The following is a 16,777-nucleotide window of genomic DNA, read 5'->3' on the forward strand; positions in this document are numbered from 1 at the left end:
TGATGCTGACAGGCTAACAACAACAAATGGAAATGTTAGAACTGCAGCATGGCATTTAGTAGTGGAGACGCCTGGTGGTTCACTAGCGTAAACGACCATGCACCTCCATCGTTGCTTTTCCCGCTGGGAATTATAATATCTACACACGATACAAACCGTACTTTCTCCTTTGGCAACGGCTTTAATCAATTAACGTAACGAAATAGGCCTTCATTAAATGTAAGGAACAGATATATATTATTTACACTTTATTTTTGATTTGTTTCAAAAGCAATACAATCATCGCGTAACATTGCATAGGATGAAACAAACAAAGCACGAAAGCTAACAAGTTCCCGGTTGGCTGCTACACCGCACACATCAAAAATGTGCAATACGTAGGAAAATAAAATATGAAGCTATGCTTCATCGTCTGGCTAATTGTAATTTGAACTATTTGTGGTCGATTGCGGCCTTACTTTCAGTAAAAGGGAGGAAAGTTTCTCTTCAAATCAAGCGTATCTGGTTACGTTACAAATGTGATACTTATTGCATAGGTGATCTTTAATGCTGCTAGTTCAATATGTTTACGTTCGAAACCACTTGTATTAAGCGTGCCTCCCCACACAAACGATGCTATCGAAGAAGGAAATAAAACTGGCTAACTGGCGGACACGGCATTTTAGCTAAAGCTGGTTCATCACATTTCTATAAGGCCATTATCGTTTTACCTGTTTTTAACACCCCTGTTTTAAAGACGATTTGTCCACGTTTAGGATTTAGGATGCTTACCATTAGATTAAACACAATTGTTATAGCAACTTAAATTAAAGCTTCTTCATGCTGAAAATTCAGTTCGTCTGTACACTGATGTGAGTAGAGCAAACATTTAACTCTAAGCAATGTTTCATGCGTACAAAATGGCGCATCTAGGCAACGTGACAGTTACACTGTAAACAACCTTGGCGATCACGGTATAACATAAAACACAAATAGGTGTGGTGCCTCAATCAGAACCGTTCACTGAAAATGTAATAATCTATACAGATTTATTACAAGCTAACTGTTTCAATCATAATTTATATTCTACATAGCACTGGTAGCGTATTGTAGCAACGTAATATAAACTAGGTAATGAAAAAACTATAAGCATAATAAATGCTTCATTTAACGTTTAGGTATCATTTTGAACGAGAAAACAATTTAAAATATTGCACACTCCAATATATAGTTATCAGCGTTATAACAATACCGTGCAAGAAGAGACATACATTTGTTCTACAAACAAACATGCGGACAGCGGTGTTGGACAGAAGTGCTTCCATTAGTGCACCTTTAGGTCAAATATTTCACGCAACAGTGGTTCCACTTCCGACGGATTAACATTCAGATAGACGCTGATTATTTCGTCGTTCAAAAAGTGTAATTCCGATATCTTCTGCATCAGCTTCAGAAACACCGAGCGGGCCTCACAACCGGGGTAGATACTTTCCAAGTAGCGACGTAGTAAATAGTAGTATGAATTCTGTAAGACATGTTGAGCAATCAAAAATACATATCCATGGACACAATGTATCTCGACGACCACTCTACACGTACCTGTTCCAGTTTGATCACATCCGAATGTATCGTTTTTGGACGATCCGGTGAAAACAGTGTGATGGCACACATGATTAATATGATGTTCTCGTCCGAGCGCCATTTCTTGTCGAACGTTCGTATGAACCGTTCGTGTTCCTGATACACATTACCCTTGGCAAGCTTGAGCACATCCGCCCGTATGTTGGACATTTCCTCCTGGCTGTGAGGTATCTGCAAGCACATCCGAACTCAATAGGTTGGACAAACAATCAGGCATCTGAACGCTTACCTTCCATGTCGCTCGATCACAGTCGTACTGCATAGCGGACCGAAGAATCATCATTTCCGTGCAGCCACCCTTCAGCAATGCTAGCTGATCCTCCTGGCACATGTTTTTGAAGGCGCTGATCTTTTTCGACATCTTTATTAGGCGCCGGATGGCAATGGCGGTTAGGTTGATCACCTTCAGCAACTGGGGATCTTGCTTCGTTTGATTGCTCTGCGTAATGCGATAAAAGAGACAAAGTATCATGCCATTAATATGCGTTCAATGATAGCGATTACATCAGCAGACATGACTAATCATCGAACTTCCGCTCCGAACGTCCACGGTTACGGACCACACAATCCATTCGTTATCGTACAACGCGTGCATGCGAGCATCTTAATCTAAAGATACTTTGCCCAAAATGCAAACACACGTAACAAAAATACACAAAACAAATACAACAGTCACTGGGACTGTTGGAGGAGTTTCAAGTACATTTTCGGTACACCGGGTGGAACAGGTGTGCTGCATTGATTATCGCTAATCAGTCGGTTGCCCTTCGTTATCAGCTGTTCGAACGGACCACCGCCGGACATTCCGACACTCTATTGCCTGGCCCCATCGGTCGATACGGTCCATGTAACCAATTTTAATCTGCCCACGATTTGCTGGGTGATAAGTCGAACGGGGCAATAAAATCGTTGAGGCATCCAAATGGTAAAGGGCTATAAAATATGGGTACGATTTGCACTATTCAGCCGTCTCCATTCGAAAAGTGTGAAAGTATGCAAAGGAATTGGTTAGCGACCAAAAGGAACTAACGCAAAAAGAAAAGAATGTTGAATGTTGTAATTCCGAACAATTCTAAAATTTTATTTCAACCACATGTACCAATGCTACCAATGGGGATACTTGAGCGGTAACAAACGATTCTACAATCATTGGAATACGTTATCATCATCATACCACCAACTCACCTTTATCCGGCAGTCGTCCGAGATGAGCGACGCGAGATCATCGTCGACCGGTGCGTACAGTGCTTTATTGGCCACAATCAACTCATTCAGCTTGGCTCTTTCAGCATCATTTAGCTCGATGCTATTGCTACCGACCGTCGTATGATGGACGGTTGACTGCTGGCTCGTGCTCGTACCAATCGGGCTACTGTTATATCCTTCGTACTCGAGCTTTATCGCTTGCATTAGGACCGATTCCAGCGTGTGCGGTATTACCGGTTTGGCTTCGATGTCTTGAAAGATGCCCAAATCGTCCGTAGACGGGACGATTATTGGTGGATCGTGGCCAAACGTAGACGACGCCGCAAACACATCTGCTATATCGCTCGAGCAGCTCGGTGAAGCTGGCTGGATAGCGGCGCTCATTTGTAGCGGATGGTTGTGATGGTAATTATGGGAATGCACTAGTGAGGTGGTTGTGCTCGAAAGCAACGGGTCCAGCATTGAGGTGTAGGGTGGCTCGTAGTTGGACGTCGATGAAGGGGAAGCGGCTGCACTGATCGCTCCGACCGGTTCCGTAACGATGGTTGGTTCTTGCATTAACGAGCGAATCATCTGATGCTGATCATTTGCCGCAGAATCAATGTGAGGAGATCCCAAGGATACATTCGTTTGATGCATTTGCTGCTGAGTTGGCTGTTGTGTAGTTTGCAGCGTTTCTTGCTGTTCTTGTCGCTGATGTTGCTGTTCGTCTTCATCCTTTTGGGACGTATCGGCCGCTTCTTTGATCGTTTTTACAATATCGGAATGGTTCATCATTTTGTTGATCATCTGCAATGCTTCGGCAGGTGAGCTCATAAATTTGTTCATTACCTGAAGGGCATCTTCCGGTTGGTTCATAAGCTGCTGCATAAACTGTAGCACATCGGCCGGCGAACTGACGATCTTCCCGATCAGCTGTAGCGCATCCGTCGGTGAACTCATGAACTGGGCGAACACGGTCAACGCGTCTAGCGGAGAGTTCATGATCTTGCTAATGATCTGTAACGCATCTCCCGGTGCGGTAATGAAATGGCTTATCAGCTTCAGCGCATCACACTGCGAGTTGATTATCTTTGACATTATGAATACTGCGTCCTTCGGGCTTTTCATTAGCGAAGCAATCGTTTGGCTGGCACGAGTAGGATAGTTGACGATCCGATTCACGATATCCTCCGCGCTGGAATCGATCGTAACTGCAGGAAGCTTTTCGTCGTTGTATCCCGTTCGTCCGTTCGATTGAAGCTGTGCCGTGTCTGATTGTTTCGATCCACCACTAGCGGACGATTGTAGTGAGGCAACAGCAGAGGAGAGTAGCTCAGCATCGGAGGAAAGGGAACTGTGCGGGTTGTACGCTGAAGAGCTGGGCGTGTTACTTAGTTCCGATGGAGAAGCAATTCGACTATAATCATTCGACGTACCATTCGACAGTATCGATTGATTGGAGGAGTTAGAGGGAACATCATGGATCGTACTTATCGGGAACATCGTCGTCGAACTGCCCGGTCCACTCGTCTGCAGCACTTCGCTCGGTCCATACTCAGAGGACGAGGAATTGTTCCAACAATCTCCACCATCGAACGATTCCAGTGATTTTTCCCGCTTTATCTTGGTCGGTACACTGTTCCTGCCCGGGGTCGTCTCACGTTCGCTCGTCCCATTACTTGTTTCCGATGCGCTTCCATTGCTGAGCCTCTTTTTGGCACGATTCTGTTCGATTTTCTTGCGCTTCAACACCTTGTCCTCCTCCGACATAATGTATTCCTTCTTCATACCGATCCGAAAACACTTTTCCAAGCGGCACTTTTGGCAGAAGCGTCGCGTTACGACGGTTATGTCGCAATTTTCATTAAACGGACACGTAAAACCCTTCGTCGACAGTGCATTGCGGCGGAAAAATGCCTTACAGCTTTCGCAGGTTACCGCGTTAAAGTTATAACCGAGCGCCTTGTCTCCGCAAACGCTGCAAATCTTGCTGATGGACCCGTTCGCTGCCATCGCGTCACCGTCTGGCACCGAGCCGTTAGCCATCGTAATCGTTGCCGTGGTCGTCATCCGGGACACACTCTTCGCACACTGTTCGCGGAAGGTATTTCGGAATCGCTTGCGAGGTGGGCCGAGGTTTATCTTACACTCGCGGCTTATCTTTCCGCTTGTCGCCTCGCCCGTTCGCTCCGGTTCGCACGCCTGGTTCTGTTGTGGTGGTACGTGTTCGTTGTAGTCGCGTCGTACGGGAACTGTTTCGTGGTCCACGCACGTTCCATCGGGACACGGGCTAGAATGCTGCTCACAACAGCATCAAACCTACGGCACACTACAGCTTTACCGATTTCGGAACTATCGCGGCAGCCAGAAATATCACTTATCAGCTGATCCAAAGCACCATCGGTCGATAATTTCGTGCCTTCGTCGCAGATTAATCACTTACCTTTATGGCACTGACAGGTGCTGGTATGGCTGGAATCACTGCATACCGACCGCTCGGGTCACAAAATAATGACTATCTTCGATCAAGGTGGATCGTAAGAATGAATTTAATTCAATTGAAAGCGCACTACGGTTTGCGTCGCGTAAATCCCGTACCACCGATCGTCTCTTGTTTATTTACTCTTCGCCAGCGACGTAAATAAATTGCGTACGAAATCTGCAGTCACGGAAAAATTGTTTCGAAACTGTCAGTGCACGGTGTGACAGCTGTGCGGTCGACAGTTTATTTCGCTGTCAAAGCAGGAGCATTATTTTGTTTACAGTGGATTCAGCAACAAAACAGCACGCCGCAGCAAAATGGTAGGTGTAGCAATAGTTTTTGCAACTTTTTCGTATTTATATTAATGTATTTGTCTTCTGTTCATTTCAGGCGCGTAATGCGGAAAAAGCTATGTAAGTTGCAAATGTTGTTTTAATCGAATTTAGGTTGTTTTATGTGGAATGTTTCCTTTCCAGGACAACACTGGCTCGTTGGCGAGCGGCAAAAGAAACCGAAACGGGAAAACAGGAACGCCGTCCGTACCTAGCGTCTGAATGTCGCGATTTGGGACAATGCGAAAAGTGGCGCTTGGAAATCATTCGAGAAATATCGAAGAAGGTAGCACAAATTCAAAATGGTATGCTATAACACTTTCTGTCCACATATTCCACAGGTTGTTAATACGTCTTTCTGTTTTTTAGCCGGTTTGGGTGAATTTCGCATCCGTGATTTAAACGACGAAATTAACAAACTGCTTCGTGAGAAACGTCACTGGGAGAATCAGATATCCGATCTCGGTGGGCCACATTACCGTCGCTATGGGCCGCGGATGTTTGATGCAGAGGGACGCGAAGTGCCCGGTAATCGAGGATACAAATATTTCGGTGCCGCCAAAGATCTTCCCGGGGTGCGAGAACTATTCGAACAGGAACCACCACCACCACCGAAGAAAACTCGTGCCGAATTGATGAAAGACATCGATGCAGATTACTACGGCTATCGTGATGATGATGATGGTATCCTGCTACCGCTGGAAGAAAAGGCAGAAAAGCTTGCAATTCAGCGTGCAGTGGAAGAGTGGAATAGTGCGAAAGGTTCGCAAAAGTCAGCAGAAAAAGAGGACGATGAGCCGGATATTTACGGATCCGATGCGTACATTACACGCGATCCGGAAAAGCAAGCAAAGGAAGATCCGATGGGATTGTTAGGGCCACGGTTTACAGCTCACGTGCCCGTCCCAAGCCAGAAAGATATTGAAGCTGCCCTGTTGAAGAAGCGAAAACAAGAGCTGATGAAAAAGTACGGAATTGAGGAGGATGAATAAATTGTAATGATAAGTCAACAAAAGAAAATGTCGTTTTATAAGAATTTATTATTACACATTCAGTAAACGTTTCAACACGGTTGCACTTTCTAGCTTATTGCATAATGCGCGCACACACACGAGTATATGCGAATTCCCTTCCAGCACCGGAAAGGATACAGAATGATATTCACATCTCTCTGAGAGTAGCACACGCCCGCTAAACTCGGGTGTGTTGTTGCAACACAAACGGGAAAGAAGCCCCAGCTGTCCCTTCTTTCTGTTCCCGGACTACTTGGCCTTGGCTAACTGATCACTTAAGCTTATCACTTGCTCGGTCAGGACACTGATTTGTTCCTCGTAGTTGAGCCGCGTGCGGGACTACAGTGAGTTAGGAGAAAGCTTGTTAGATAAGGGGATCAAATTCTTTCATAAACTGATACTGTCTTACCAATTCATCTTCGATGATACGGTAGCGGCGTTCTTCCTCTCTGTTGGCCTCTTCTCGTTCCTTTAGACGATTTTTGAAAACATCCAAATGGGTTTGCAGTCTTTGACACTGTGGAAAGATGATACATGTAGGATATTATGCGACATAAGACTACATTAACTGGGTTTACTTACTTCAATGAAATGTGAAGCCAGTTTCGATTCTGCGCGACATTTGTCATGGAACAGATCTTCGATACTTTTCGTAAAACACGCGGTCAGCTTCTGTTCCCGCGTTTGTACCTCATTTTGCTGCTGATTGTCCTCCAGTGTTCTGAAATGTAATTCGTTCGCTTTCAATGTTCACGCTTAGGAAATGGATGAATGGTGCCCTTACCTTATGCCATCGGCTCCCTGACTAAAAATGTCCTCTTTTTGTTCAACCTTTGGCGCTATTCGAATGTGACTAGAGGTTTCTATTTTCAGCAGCTCATACTGGGCCCGCCAATGATTCAGCTCCTTTTCGAGAAACACCACCCGATCGTCCTGGCTGATGGCCGTCGTATTGTTGTTGTTGTTGGTACCATTGTTTTGCACCTGGGACGCACTGTTCGAGCTGGCGGTAAAGTGGTTGTAATGATTTTCAACATCGGTCGTAACGCTCAGTCCATCTTCACTTCCAATCTAAGGAGAAAGAGAAAGAAAACCCGAACCATCTTGAACACACACCGTGAAAAGGTATCCGATCGATGGATTACCGTGCTGGCTGCTTCGGAAACTTTAGATTCAAGCTCCGAATTTCTAACGGTCACCAGCTCGAGCTCTTTCCGCAGCTTTTGCTCAACAGTTGCCTGTTGCTGGAGTTCACGGTTCAGACTGTCGATGCGATTTTGCAACTGTTTCACTTCGGCACTCTTGTCTTCAACACTGTTGGACAGTTGTGCATTTTCGAGAATTTTTTTCTGCAACTCTTCCGCAATCACGCCCGCTTCCGAACCCGGCACCGCATTGAGGTCGTTGTTAGATGATTTCGTTTTAAGTGCTTTTCCACCGGATCCTTTCTTTAGCTCGTGTTCTAGATTTTCCTGCAATGCTGCAACGCGCCGCTCCAACTGCTTATTGCGGAACCCCAAACTGTCCACCTCCTGTTCCGACTTTCGGAGCGTAGCCTCTTTCAGGCGCAAAGATTCCCGTAGGGCTGAGTTTTTGTTTTGTTCATCGAGGACGGCCCGCTTCAGTACGCTCGCCTGGGCACGGAGCTGTTGTATACAAACCGGAACGATAATCAGATTAAATTAGTGTCGCTCTAGCCAGCAAGCGACCCTGCGCTGATAGCAGGCTATCAAAACACGCCCCCAATGCTTTGTAATAGTCGACCAGCTAGCAAATCAGTACTTACTTTTGAGTATTCGGTGGCTAGTTTCTGGTATTTGTTGGAGTTTTCTGCTTCCATTGTTTCCATCTACACGTCGATTGGTTGCACTAGAATGGTAAGAATTAGGGTTTTTTTTCTTCTGCTCTGTACCACAACAGATTGATTCCGCGACATGCATCGGCTTTCGAAGCAATTTTGGAAAGGTGTTCAGCCTTGGCTAGCGAATCATGTTGTTGCTGGTTATACTGCTTATCGTTTGAAATCAACACGCGGGACGCTAGTTTTACAATAGTCACACTAACAAACTTTCATTCCATTGCACTGAAATTATGGAATATTTTTTCTCTCGTCGTACCCAGAGAGTGACAACGGCAGGGAAAACATTTCCAATCAGGTGCACACACACCCACACACATCTTTGTACACAACTTTGACAATCGGTTTGACAGGATGGTGAAATATTTCAAACGTAGTTCAATTCGCACAGCCGACGACAATCTCTTCAATTTTACGACAAGTTGTGTTCAGTTTACATAGAATATTATACTTAAATAAGCAAATTTGGCAGGCTATTTCTTTCATGAGTTCTTATTATTGCTACGGTGATTATTATTATGATTGTATTTTCCGTATTTCCGACGCTGAATACGGTTGTTGAAACATTTCACCGCCTGACAGTTTTGACGTATGCGCTGAATGTCTCGGAGGTGATAGTGCAAAAGCAAGCAACATTTTTTTTGTGTGTGTCCGAAAGGTGCATTTTGTTGGCGCAGCTCGAGCAATTTTCCGTCGAGGAAGGAAAGTGTCCTCCGCATAACGGGGTGTAGTGAATTCTTTGCGTACGTGTGTTGCGCCGTATGTTGAGTGGCTGGGTTTTGATTGATTGTGTCTGGGTGCGTTGCCGTGCGTGTTAGCTTTTCCCCATACGTACCGTATTCAGCCAAGTGCCTTTGACCGTAGCTCGACGGATTCCAAAACAAGTTGCGTTGCTGCAAACAATCTTTGTCATCGGGTGTCAAAGCCAGTGCCAAGTGGGGCGGATACGTTACCAGCAGGTGAACCGTATTGAGCAAATTGAACAATACCCAACGGAGAAGAAGGTGATCAGTGCGACAAGCTTATTATAGAAGCATAAAACCGCTGCAAAATGTTAGCCCTTCTTAATCGCATCCTGGACTGGTTCAAAAGTCTCTTCTGGAAGGAGGAAATGGAGCTAACACTCGTCGGTTTGCAGTATTCCGGCAAGACAACCTTTGTCAACGTAATCGCCGTAAGTGTCTGGCTCTGGCTACTTTCCAATCCCGTATCCCGTCCCGCACCGTTCGCCTTTCGTCTGCCAGCCGCTGTAAAGTTGATCGAAGCGCGTCCGCTACGGGCAGTGAGACGGATTGCTCATTATACATACACATACACATACTACAAGCATCCCCCGTTGTGCTGGTAGTCTGTTATCATCGTCGCGGATTAAAATGTGCCCAACGAGATGACTCACGGCGTGCCTTAACGCGCGGTATCAGCACAAAAGCGTACACCGTGAATTGTTGCTCGCTTTTAGCTGTTGCTTTGAAGCTCTCCCTTTACCGAAAAGATGACACACTTTGGCCCGCTGCGGACGTCAGAGTCAATTATCGATTTATTTTTCCATGCTGGTGCACGCGCCGTTTCCTTCTGGAGTGGATGTTTTTCTCGATCCGGCATCGAACGCGTCCGCAATGACAGGACCACGGAATGCTGCTATTTGAGTAGCGACAATGTCGTCGCGTCCGGACGCTCTAGAGTCTTCGGAAAATATTTACCAACGTTAGAAAAGACGGCGAAAGACGCAACGGGGGCGGAACAGACGGATGGTGCGAAAATATGTTCATGAATAACACATTTCGGTGGCTGGAGATTATCTCGTTCGTCGAACCCTGCTGCTTGCACCGTTAGCAAATGCTTCAACCATGCCTTATCAGAGTACACTGAACGTGTTACGCTCATATGTTTATATCGCGGCAATGTTCTCTATTGTTGTTGCTGATTGCCTTTGTTTCATGTTTGTACTTCCCAGTCAGGACAGTTCTGTGAGGACATGATTCCAACCGTTGGCTTCAACATGCGGAAAGTAACGAAGGGCAACGTCACGATTAAGGTGTGGGACATCGGCGGCCAACCACGTTTCCGGTCAATGTGGGAACGGTACTGTCGGGGTGTGAATGCAATTGTGTAAGTAATATTTGCGCCGCCCGCGTTGTCAAGTGGGCCGCAATTTATCTTTACATGTTCTCATTCTTCTCTGCTACGGTTTTAGGTATATGGTGGATGCAGCGGATTTGGATAAAATGGAAGCATCGCGCAATGAGCTGCACTCTCTGCTGGATAAACCGCAGCTAGCCGGCATTCCTGTGTTAGTGCTTGGTAACAAGCGGGACATTCCCGGCGCACTGGAAGAGACTGGGCTAATCGATAGAATGTGAGTTGGTTTTGATTTACAGCATGATGATTGAGGACCGGAACCAAGACCCATCTAGCTATGGGCAATTAAAGTCAAGGGACGCCTGCCAATACCTCTCGAGATTGTAGCGTCATAGAAGAAGAAAAATTTTCGTAAATCCTTGAGATTTTTGAGACACATTTTTTTTAGATGCCAGAAACGAAGATGGTTGCATGATTTGTTGATGATTTTTTCATGTTTGTGGCGTTCACTACCTCGAATCATGCATTATGCATTATAGTTCATGTTAATGGACTAATGGGACGGTGCAGCGCCAGGTGGTGTAAAGGTAGCATAGCAGGTATTAACACGACATGACCGGTACAAAATCCCATCTGGAACAATCCTCCGTACTGACTATCCGGCTACGTGTAAATAAAGTCAAAGAAAGCCAGAACTGGCAGACCTAGGTCTCGGTCTTGTTATTCTGCCGGTGTCCTATGAACCGCTCACGGTTTGCCACTCTAATATTCTGAGGTTTCTGGTGAAATCGACATCTTCGTTGGCGATGTTCTCGGGTTAAAAGGACTTTACGGCATGGGTCATCTGGTTTCATTCTCATGACATGACCAATCTACCACAGCCTGTCGAGCCTATTTCGCTGTAGGATAGAAAGTTCATCGTACAGCTCGTACAGCTCGTTATGACAGTGGCTCCTTCATTGTCCTTATACACACTTATGAGCCCAACAATCTTTGTGAGCATCTTTCTTTCTAATACAGCTCAGAGGGTATTGTGTACCCAATTCCTTTCCTACAGTGAATCAACTCACACTGTACCACAGGCTAACTGACTTTTTTGATTGTGAAGTGTGATGAAAACTCTCATATGTGCGTTTGCTGCTCTACAATATTTAAGGGGTTCGGACTAGCTGATTCCTGGTAACTCAAACTAGACCACGTACACTCGTTACTTTACTCTTATTAGCTCCCAGCAAAAGAATTTTAGATGTTGCGTTCTTACTCTACCTTCTTCTTTCATCATCAATTGCAGGAATTTGTCTAGCATACAAGATCGGGAGATCTGTTGTTATAGTATTTCTTGCAAAGAAAAGGATAACATCGACATCACCTTGCAGTGGTTAATCGCCCACTCGAAGAGCCAAAGTCGTTAAACAGTGGTACTAGAATCAAAATAAGCTCTAAAGTGTATGTGCGTGCGTGTATGTGCTGTTGGGCCAACCCTTGGGGTAAACTGTTGGGCCGAAACAACCTGAAAGAGAAACACACAAATCCAACCAACCAACAGAAAAATCTCATATTGTACACCGTGTAGGCGCCTGTCTCAACCGTTAACAGCTAATAGTAATATGCTGCAAAATGCAACAAAGGAATTACCAGGTGGATGTGGGTGCAACGTGGTGGAGAGAAGATCAATCATTAGCAACTTACTCGTGGACGTAGTGTTATGTGAGGTAAGCGTACGCAGTTTTGTTTTGGCATAGAACAGTTATGCTTTAAAGGCACTATGCTGGTGTAAAAATTAAGACAGTCCCTGCAGCGCAAAGATGCTGTCCGAGGATCTGTATTGCACTAGGCTGGTATTATCAGTACAGATTGTGGTGATTTGAAGAGCAGTGGTTCACAATAGCCAGACGCCTAAAACTAGTAATCGTAGCAATCGCCCTCAACCACCACCCCCCATACAAGAACAACGCGATTTTGCTAAGCTAATGAAAATCCACTAGAACATCCCGACACCTAAACAAAGACAAACAGAAAAGCGAATCTGCTGCGATAACACTGATTAGTCAGATAGTAGTGCAGGAACCAATTTAGTGCAGCATTGTTATCGTTAGGCTGTTTTGCGGCAATCGAGCATTGTGATCGTCATTGCAATGCATAATTTGTCGGTTTTAAGCACGATAGAACTGCATCGCATATTCAATTACAATGTGCTGATTCGCCATTTGCCGAGGTTGTTAACCGATATTCATGTTCGCTTCCGAATCAATGGCGTTAATAGGCGAAAGGATAGGAGATCTATCGATATATTCGAGACGATTTCAAAACCAAGAGTTTCACCGTGCTAGAACTAAGTGGAAAGTTACTGCAATGTTACATTGAATTAATTAGCAGCGTATGCCAGTTATTTTTAATGCGACCTAGTAGCAGTTTCGCCGTATGAATACCTATGCAAAGTAGTGAGGCAAAAGCGTGAATGGAGAACGACCGAATGAGATAGAGCGTATGCGTAAGTGAGAATCATAACGAATGAATGAATGGATTTTTAGCAACTGCTAGAGAAGTATGTTTCATTTGAAATAGATAAAACGAAACGCGATAAATAAGCTAACCAAAATAATCGCAAAACAAAATTAATCCTACGTTTTCTATAACAACTGGGTTTGAAGCATGCAGAGATAACCGATTGGTGTATAGTTTTGCATAGTTCTCGCCTGCCTCGAAGTGAACAAACAGGGAGTTATGTTTTTTTTTTTCATCTTTGAATTTTACTACTAAGACTAGACATAATTATTTCCATAAATTGCTTTCGATTATTGTTTTTTTCTGACATTTTATTTAGTTTTTGTATTGTGAAACCGGAACCTTATTTTTAAATCGTGCCCCGATCGAGATCTACGATTCGTGTAATTTTGTTTTCCAACTCTTGTGATTTATATATGCATAATTTTGTTTACCTTTCAAATAGAATACATTATACTACCATGTTGCTATACTATCTATCCAAAAAGAGGTAAGACACTAACACGATTTCCTTGAGTTGTCGTGATAATGGCAAGTATTGCGCAATCCCCGTCACGAATAGAAATCCCTTACAGAATTTAATAAAGTAATCTAAACTTTAAAAAGGAGCAGTTAGATAGTAGCGATTTGAAAAAAAGGAACACAAGACAGAAATGGTAAGGTCGCAAAGTGGCAAAGTGACGTTCGATAAAAACAAAGGCGAAAGTAAATCAACATTGCTGCTGGAAGGGGAAAAGTAGTAACTATCTTGATACCAATAATAACAACCAATAGAAGTTGAAATGTATATATTGACAAGCATAAAATTATAACGCAAATCATATATTAAAAAAGAATAAATCAAAGAGGATAATGATATTGTTTCTGTTTGGCAGAAGAATGGATTCCAAAATCCGAATGACCAATAATCGATAGGGTACGATGTATTCGTCGATTTGAGTTGAACTCGTGTAGCTGTTATTGGCTATCGTTACTGTTTTCGGTAAAATAACATATAACGATATTATGTATGGTCTATGTTCTTCCTTCTAAACTTATCTATGGGTATGAACTAGCTTATACTTTTTCGTTATATTACCACATAGTAGCAGCAATTTGCCTATAAATCAGTTCTTTTGAAGTTTATTTATAATATTTAAAAAGCTACTGTTTAAATATGGACATTGTTTTTGTTAGTCTGGTTTGTAGTCCTTCGTGCACTATTAAACCTTAACTCGTTCGTACAAATTGCGAGATTTCACGAATTTTTCGTTCTGACAGTATCTCAACTAAAACCATCGCGTTGCCATATATCGACGCCAGAAGATTTTTTCTTCACGCCAGTTGTCGTATCGGCTTGCTGATCGTTAGCTCCAGCAATGCCATAATCATCTTAATCTACCTTTTCGAGGATCATTCAGGTGCGAGCCAGTCAGCCGGTGATTGATAGACGATCGATGACGAGGCACATTTAATTGGATCGATTTTACGGCCGATTGTACGGATTTGATTAATAACAAATGTTTGATTTCGATTTAATGCCTCTTCATCCTGGATGGGTTTTGCTGGCCGCGGATGGTGTCAGAACGCCGTGACGCTTGGCGCACGATATGCTGCTACGGGTAAGGAAACGATCGTTTAATAACAGCGCGGTGAAAGTCGAACCCATGGTTTTTAGGCATAGACAAAACTGTGGCAAGCGATCCGTTTTCTGCCAGTAATTGTGTGTCTGCCTCACTTATTTGCGTTTTCTGTGCGGGAATGTGGTTTAGAATCGTCTTAGGCGTCGACGTTGAAGTTTTTTGGGAGAAAAAACATACGTCAATCATCGAAAAGCATTATACCAGCAGTGTAAATGTTGTGATGTTATGACACTCGGGATGAAACAATTTTCCTGAGGTAGTCGTCCATTTGGACGTACGAGCTGGAGTGTGTTGTTTTACGTTTAAATATTTAGTTATGGTAGTCCATTGTTTGATGAAACGATTCATAAACCACAATTAATCAGCCACATTTCATTTAAACCACATTTACTTTAGCCCACCTGAAAAAAGTATCATTATCGTGCTTATTCATGTACTATTTAGTCAAAATTTCAAATTGACAAACAAATTTCATTACATGTTTGATGCACAAAAAAAACATCATTAAAGACATCCTCTTCTTCTGCTACTGACGGGCAATTTGATTTATAAATTACCAGCAAGATTAATGGCATTTGCCAGAATTTGTCGCTATCGAATTCCACGGTGTACAGCAGCCAAACCAACGTTGCACAAACGATCGTTCCATTCCAGCGATGCAACGAACGAAATCCCACACCATACCGCAAACAAAAAAAGTGTTCGATCGATCAAACCACCGGAATATTGTCACCGTGTACCGGGGGAAAAAAAAGTTACTCGCTCCCGGGGAAGAGACACTGAAGGCTTCGATATACTGTTGCCATCGGTTCACGCCAAAACGGTACACGGTAATGAATTTCAATTATAGAAATTTGACAATCGTTTATTATGCACATTTTTTATCCCACATCCGATGCGCACCCAGGGCGGGATCGTCGAAGATCGTCTTTCGTCTGCCCTGCTGAGCTGCTGAAGAAGTCAAGATGCTCACACACACACACACACACCAAGATGACATCGTACTGGCAGCGAATGAAAGGTGTAGAAACAAGTGTAAAAAAACAGCACCTGTGAGCAGCAGTTGGGGCGTTTTATTTTCGGTAAACTGTCGTGATTGTTTCTCTGCGACAAACCATGAACCTTTCTAAAGAGGGAAAGGTGAAAAACGGATGCACAGGAGCATAAACAACGGAAGTAATGCATTATGATTATATTGTAAGGTACTCGGAGAGTTTGTGTTTTCTTGTCCTGCATGCCTATTTATTCTAGCATGTGCCTCGATGGATCACAATTGTCGTGAGGTGTTTCAAAATTCATTAAATCTTCCTGCAAAAATTGCTTGCCTTCTTCTGCATGCTATTATCCGTGGCTATTTTTTAAACTCTCGAGGATATAACACAAATATGTTTTCATTCCGTAAACATCAAATACTTTATTGCTAGGGTAAAGAGAAATCAAATCTAAAGCGGATCTTGTCATCGATCTGCCGATCATGACGAAGACCAACATTTGCGTCAGAAAAAAAAGACTCCAAACATTCAGAAGGCTATTCTATCACCGAACTAAAAAGCAAACGAAATAGTTCTATAATTGATTAGCTATTCAAATCGCGTCAAGTGAAAAGCAATTCAAAAGCGTTTCAGATCCCTCATCCCTCCTGTGCTAGCCGTGGCCGTCTTTTGTCGTCTCTTTGTCCACTCCTCTGTCATCTCGAAAGGGGCAGCGTTCGCCTCAATCATGTGCGGTTGTCTTCATTTCGTCTATCTCTCTGTGTGTGTTTTTTTTTTAATGTTTTGAACTCGTCTAAATCATGCTGCCAAGCTATGGTAAGCGAGAAGATTTATTACTGTTTTGTGCTTACGTGGATCATGGTTGGGTTGAGGAATGTTACCTGTTAGCTCCAAAACCGTAGACCACCAAATCGACACGATTTGAACGACGGTTTATGTGTGTTTTTTTTTTGGTAGAATATATCGTTATCAGGAACAGGAAAGAATTACGAATAGCTGCTGACGACAACAGGTTTAGTTGAAATTAATATCTATTTTATCCTTGTAGTTTTAGTTTATTTGAAAGGAGACGGCGTAATTGTAATT

At 43.6% G+C, this 16,777-nt stretch overlaps 4 protein-coding genes across 4 annotated transcripts; 2 read left to right on the forward strand and 2 right to left on the reverse strand.

The window, feature by feature from the left end:
• Positions 1 to 1,303: 1,303 nt before the first annotated feature.
• Positions 1,304 to 4,878, reverse strand: LOC128715055 (nuclear hormone receptor HR96). Its single transcript, XM_053809941.1, has 4 exons — positions 2,806 to 4,878; positions 1,850 to 2,059; positions 1,579 to 1,791; positions 1,304 to 1,504 (listed from the first exon to the last, which is right to left on the reverse strand). The coding sequence occupies exons 1-4, from the start codon at positions 4,876 to 4,878 to the stop codon at positions 1,304 to 1,306; spliced, it is 2,697 nt and encodes an 898-aa protein (XP_053665916.1).
• Positions 4,879 to 5,351: 473 nt separating this feature from the next.
• On the forward strand, positions 5,352 to 6,614 carry LOC128716195 (pre-mRNA-splicing factor ISY1 homolog). Its single transcript, XM_053811118.1, has 4 exons — positions 5,352 to 5,393; positions 5,681 to 5,703; positions 5,767 to 5,927; positions 5,992 to 6,614. The coding sequence occupies exons 1-4, from the start codon at positions 5,352 to 5,354 to the stop codon at positions 6,612 to 6,614; spliced, it is 849 nt and encodes a 282-aa protein (XP_053667093.1).
• A 270-nt stretch (positions 6,615 to 6,884) lies between these two features.
• On the reverse strand, positions 6,885 to 8,484 carry LOC128707957 (myosin-13). Its single transcript, XM_053802915.1, has 6 exons — positions 8,422 to 8,484; positions 7,781 to 8,281; positions 7,420 to 7,706; positions 7,218 to 7,356; positions 7,045 to 7,152; positions 6,885 to 6,974 (listed from the first exon to the last, which is right to left on the reverse strand). Exons 1-6 carry the CDS (start codon positions 8,482 to 8,484, stop codon positions 6,885 to 6,887), a joined length of 1,188 nt encoding a protein of 395 aa, XP_053658890.1.
• Positions 8,485 to 9,544: 1,060 nt separating this feature from the next.
• On the forward strand, positions 9,545 to 11,984 carry LOC128707533 (ADP-ribosylation factor-like protein 8). Its single transcript, XM_053802489.1, has 4 exons — positions 9,545 to 9,667; positions 10,448 to 10,602; positions 10,688 to 10,849; positions 11,864 to 11,984. The coding sequence occupies exons 1-4, from the start codon at positions 9,545 to 9,547 to the stop codon at positions 11,982 to 11,984; spliced, it is 561 nt and encodes a 186-aa protein (XP_053658464.1).
• The last annotated feature ends 4,793 nt before the right edge of the window (positions 11,985 to 16,777 follow it).

The sequence above is a fragment of the Anopheles marshallii genome, chromosome 2 (genome assembly GCF_943734725.1).
Source record: "Anopheles marshallii chromosome 2, idAnoMarsDA_429_01, whole genome shotgun sequence".
NCBI lineage: Eukaryota > Metazoa > Arthropoda > Insecta > Diptera > Culicidae > Anopheles > Anopheles marshallii.

Bases quoted from the DNA above. Each gene is read 5' to 3' on its own strand.
- LOC128715055 (XM_053809941.1), bottom strand. From the start codon at position 4,878: ATGACGACCACGGCAACGATTACGATGGCTAACGGCTCGGTGCCAGAC. The intron at 2,060-2,805 runs GTGAGTTGGTGG...CGCATTACGCAG, and splicing joins CGGACGACTGCCGGATAAAG to AGCAATCAAACGAAGCAAGA. The intron at 1,792-1,849 runs GTAAGCGTTCAG...ATGTGCTTGCAG, and splicing joins GTGATCGAGCGACATGGAAG to ATACCTCACAGCCAGGAGGA.
- LOC128716195 (XM_053811118.1), top strand. From the start codon at position 5,352: ATGAATTTAATTCAATTGAAAGCGCACTACGGTTTGCGTCGC. The intron at 5,704-5,766 runs GTAAGTTGCAAA...TTTCCTTTCCAG, and splicing joins CGTAATGCGGAAAAAGCTAT to GACAACACTGGCTCGTTGGC. The intron at 5,928-5,991 runs GTATGCTATAAC...TCTGTTTTTTAG, and splicing joins GGTAGCACAAATTCAAAATG to CCGGTTTGGGTGAATTTCGC.
- LOC128707957 (XM_053802915.1), bottom strand. From the start codon at position 8,484: ATGGAAACAATGGAAGCAGAAAACTCCAACAAATACCAGAAACTAGCC. The intron at 7,357-7,419 runs GTAAGGGCACCA...ATTACATTTCAG, and splicing joins CAGGGAGCCGATGGCATAAG to AACACTGGAGGACAATCAGC. The intron at 7,153-7,217 runs GTAAGTAAACCC...ATCTTTCCACAG, and splicing joins TGGCTTCACATTTCATTGAA to TGTCAAAGACTGCAAACCCA.
- LOC128707533 (XM_053802489.1), top strand. From the start codon at position 9,545: ATGTTAGCCCTTCTTAATCGCATCCTGGACTGGTTCAAAAGTCTCTTC. The intron at 9,668-10,447 runs GTAAGTGTCTGG...TGTACTTCCCAG, and splicing joins CCTTTGTCAACGTAATCGCC to TCAGGACAGTTCTGTGAGGA. The intron at 10,850-11,863 runs GTGAGTTGGTTT...CATCAATTGCAG, and splicing joins ACTGGGCTAATCGATAGAAT to GAATTTGTCTAGCATACAAG.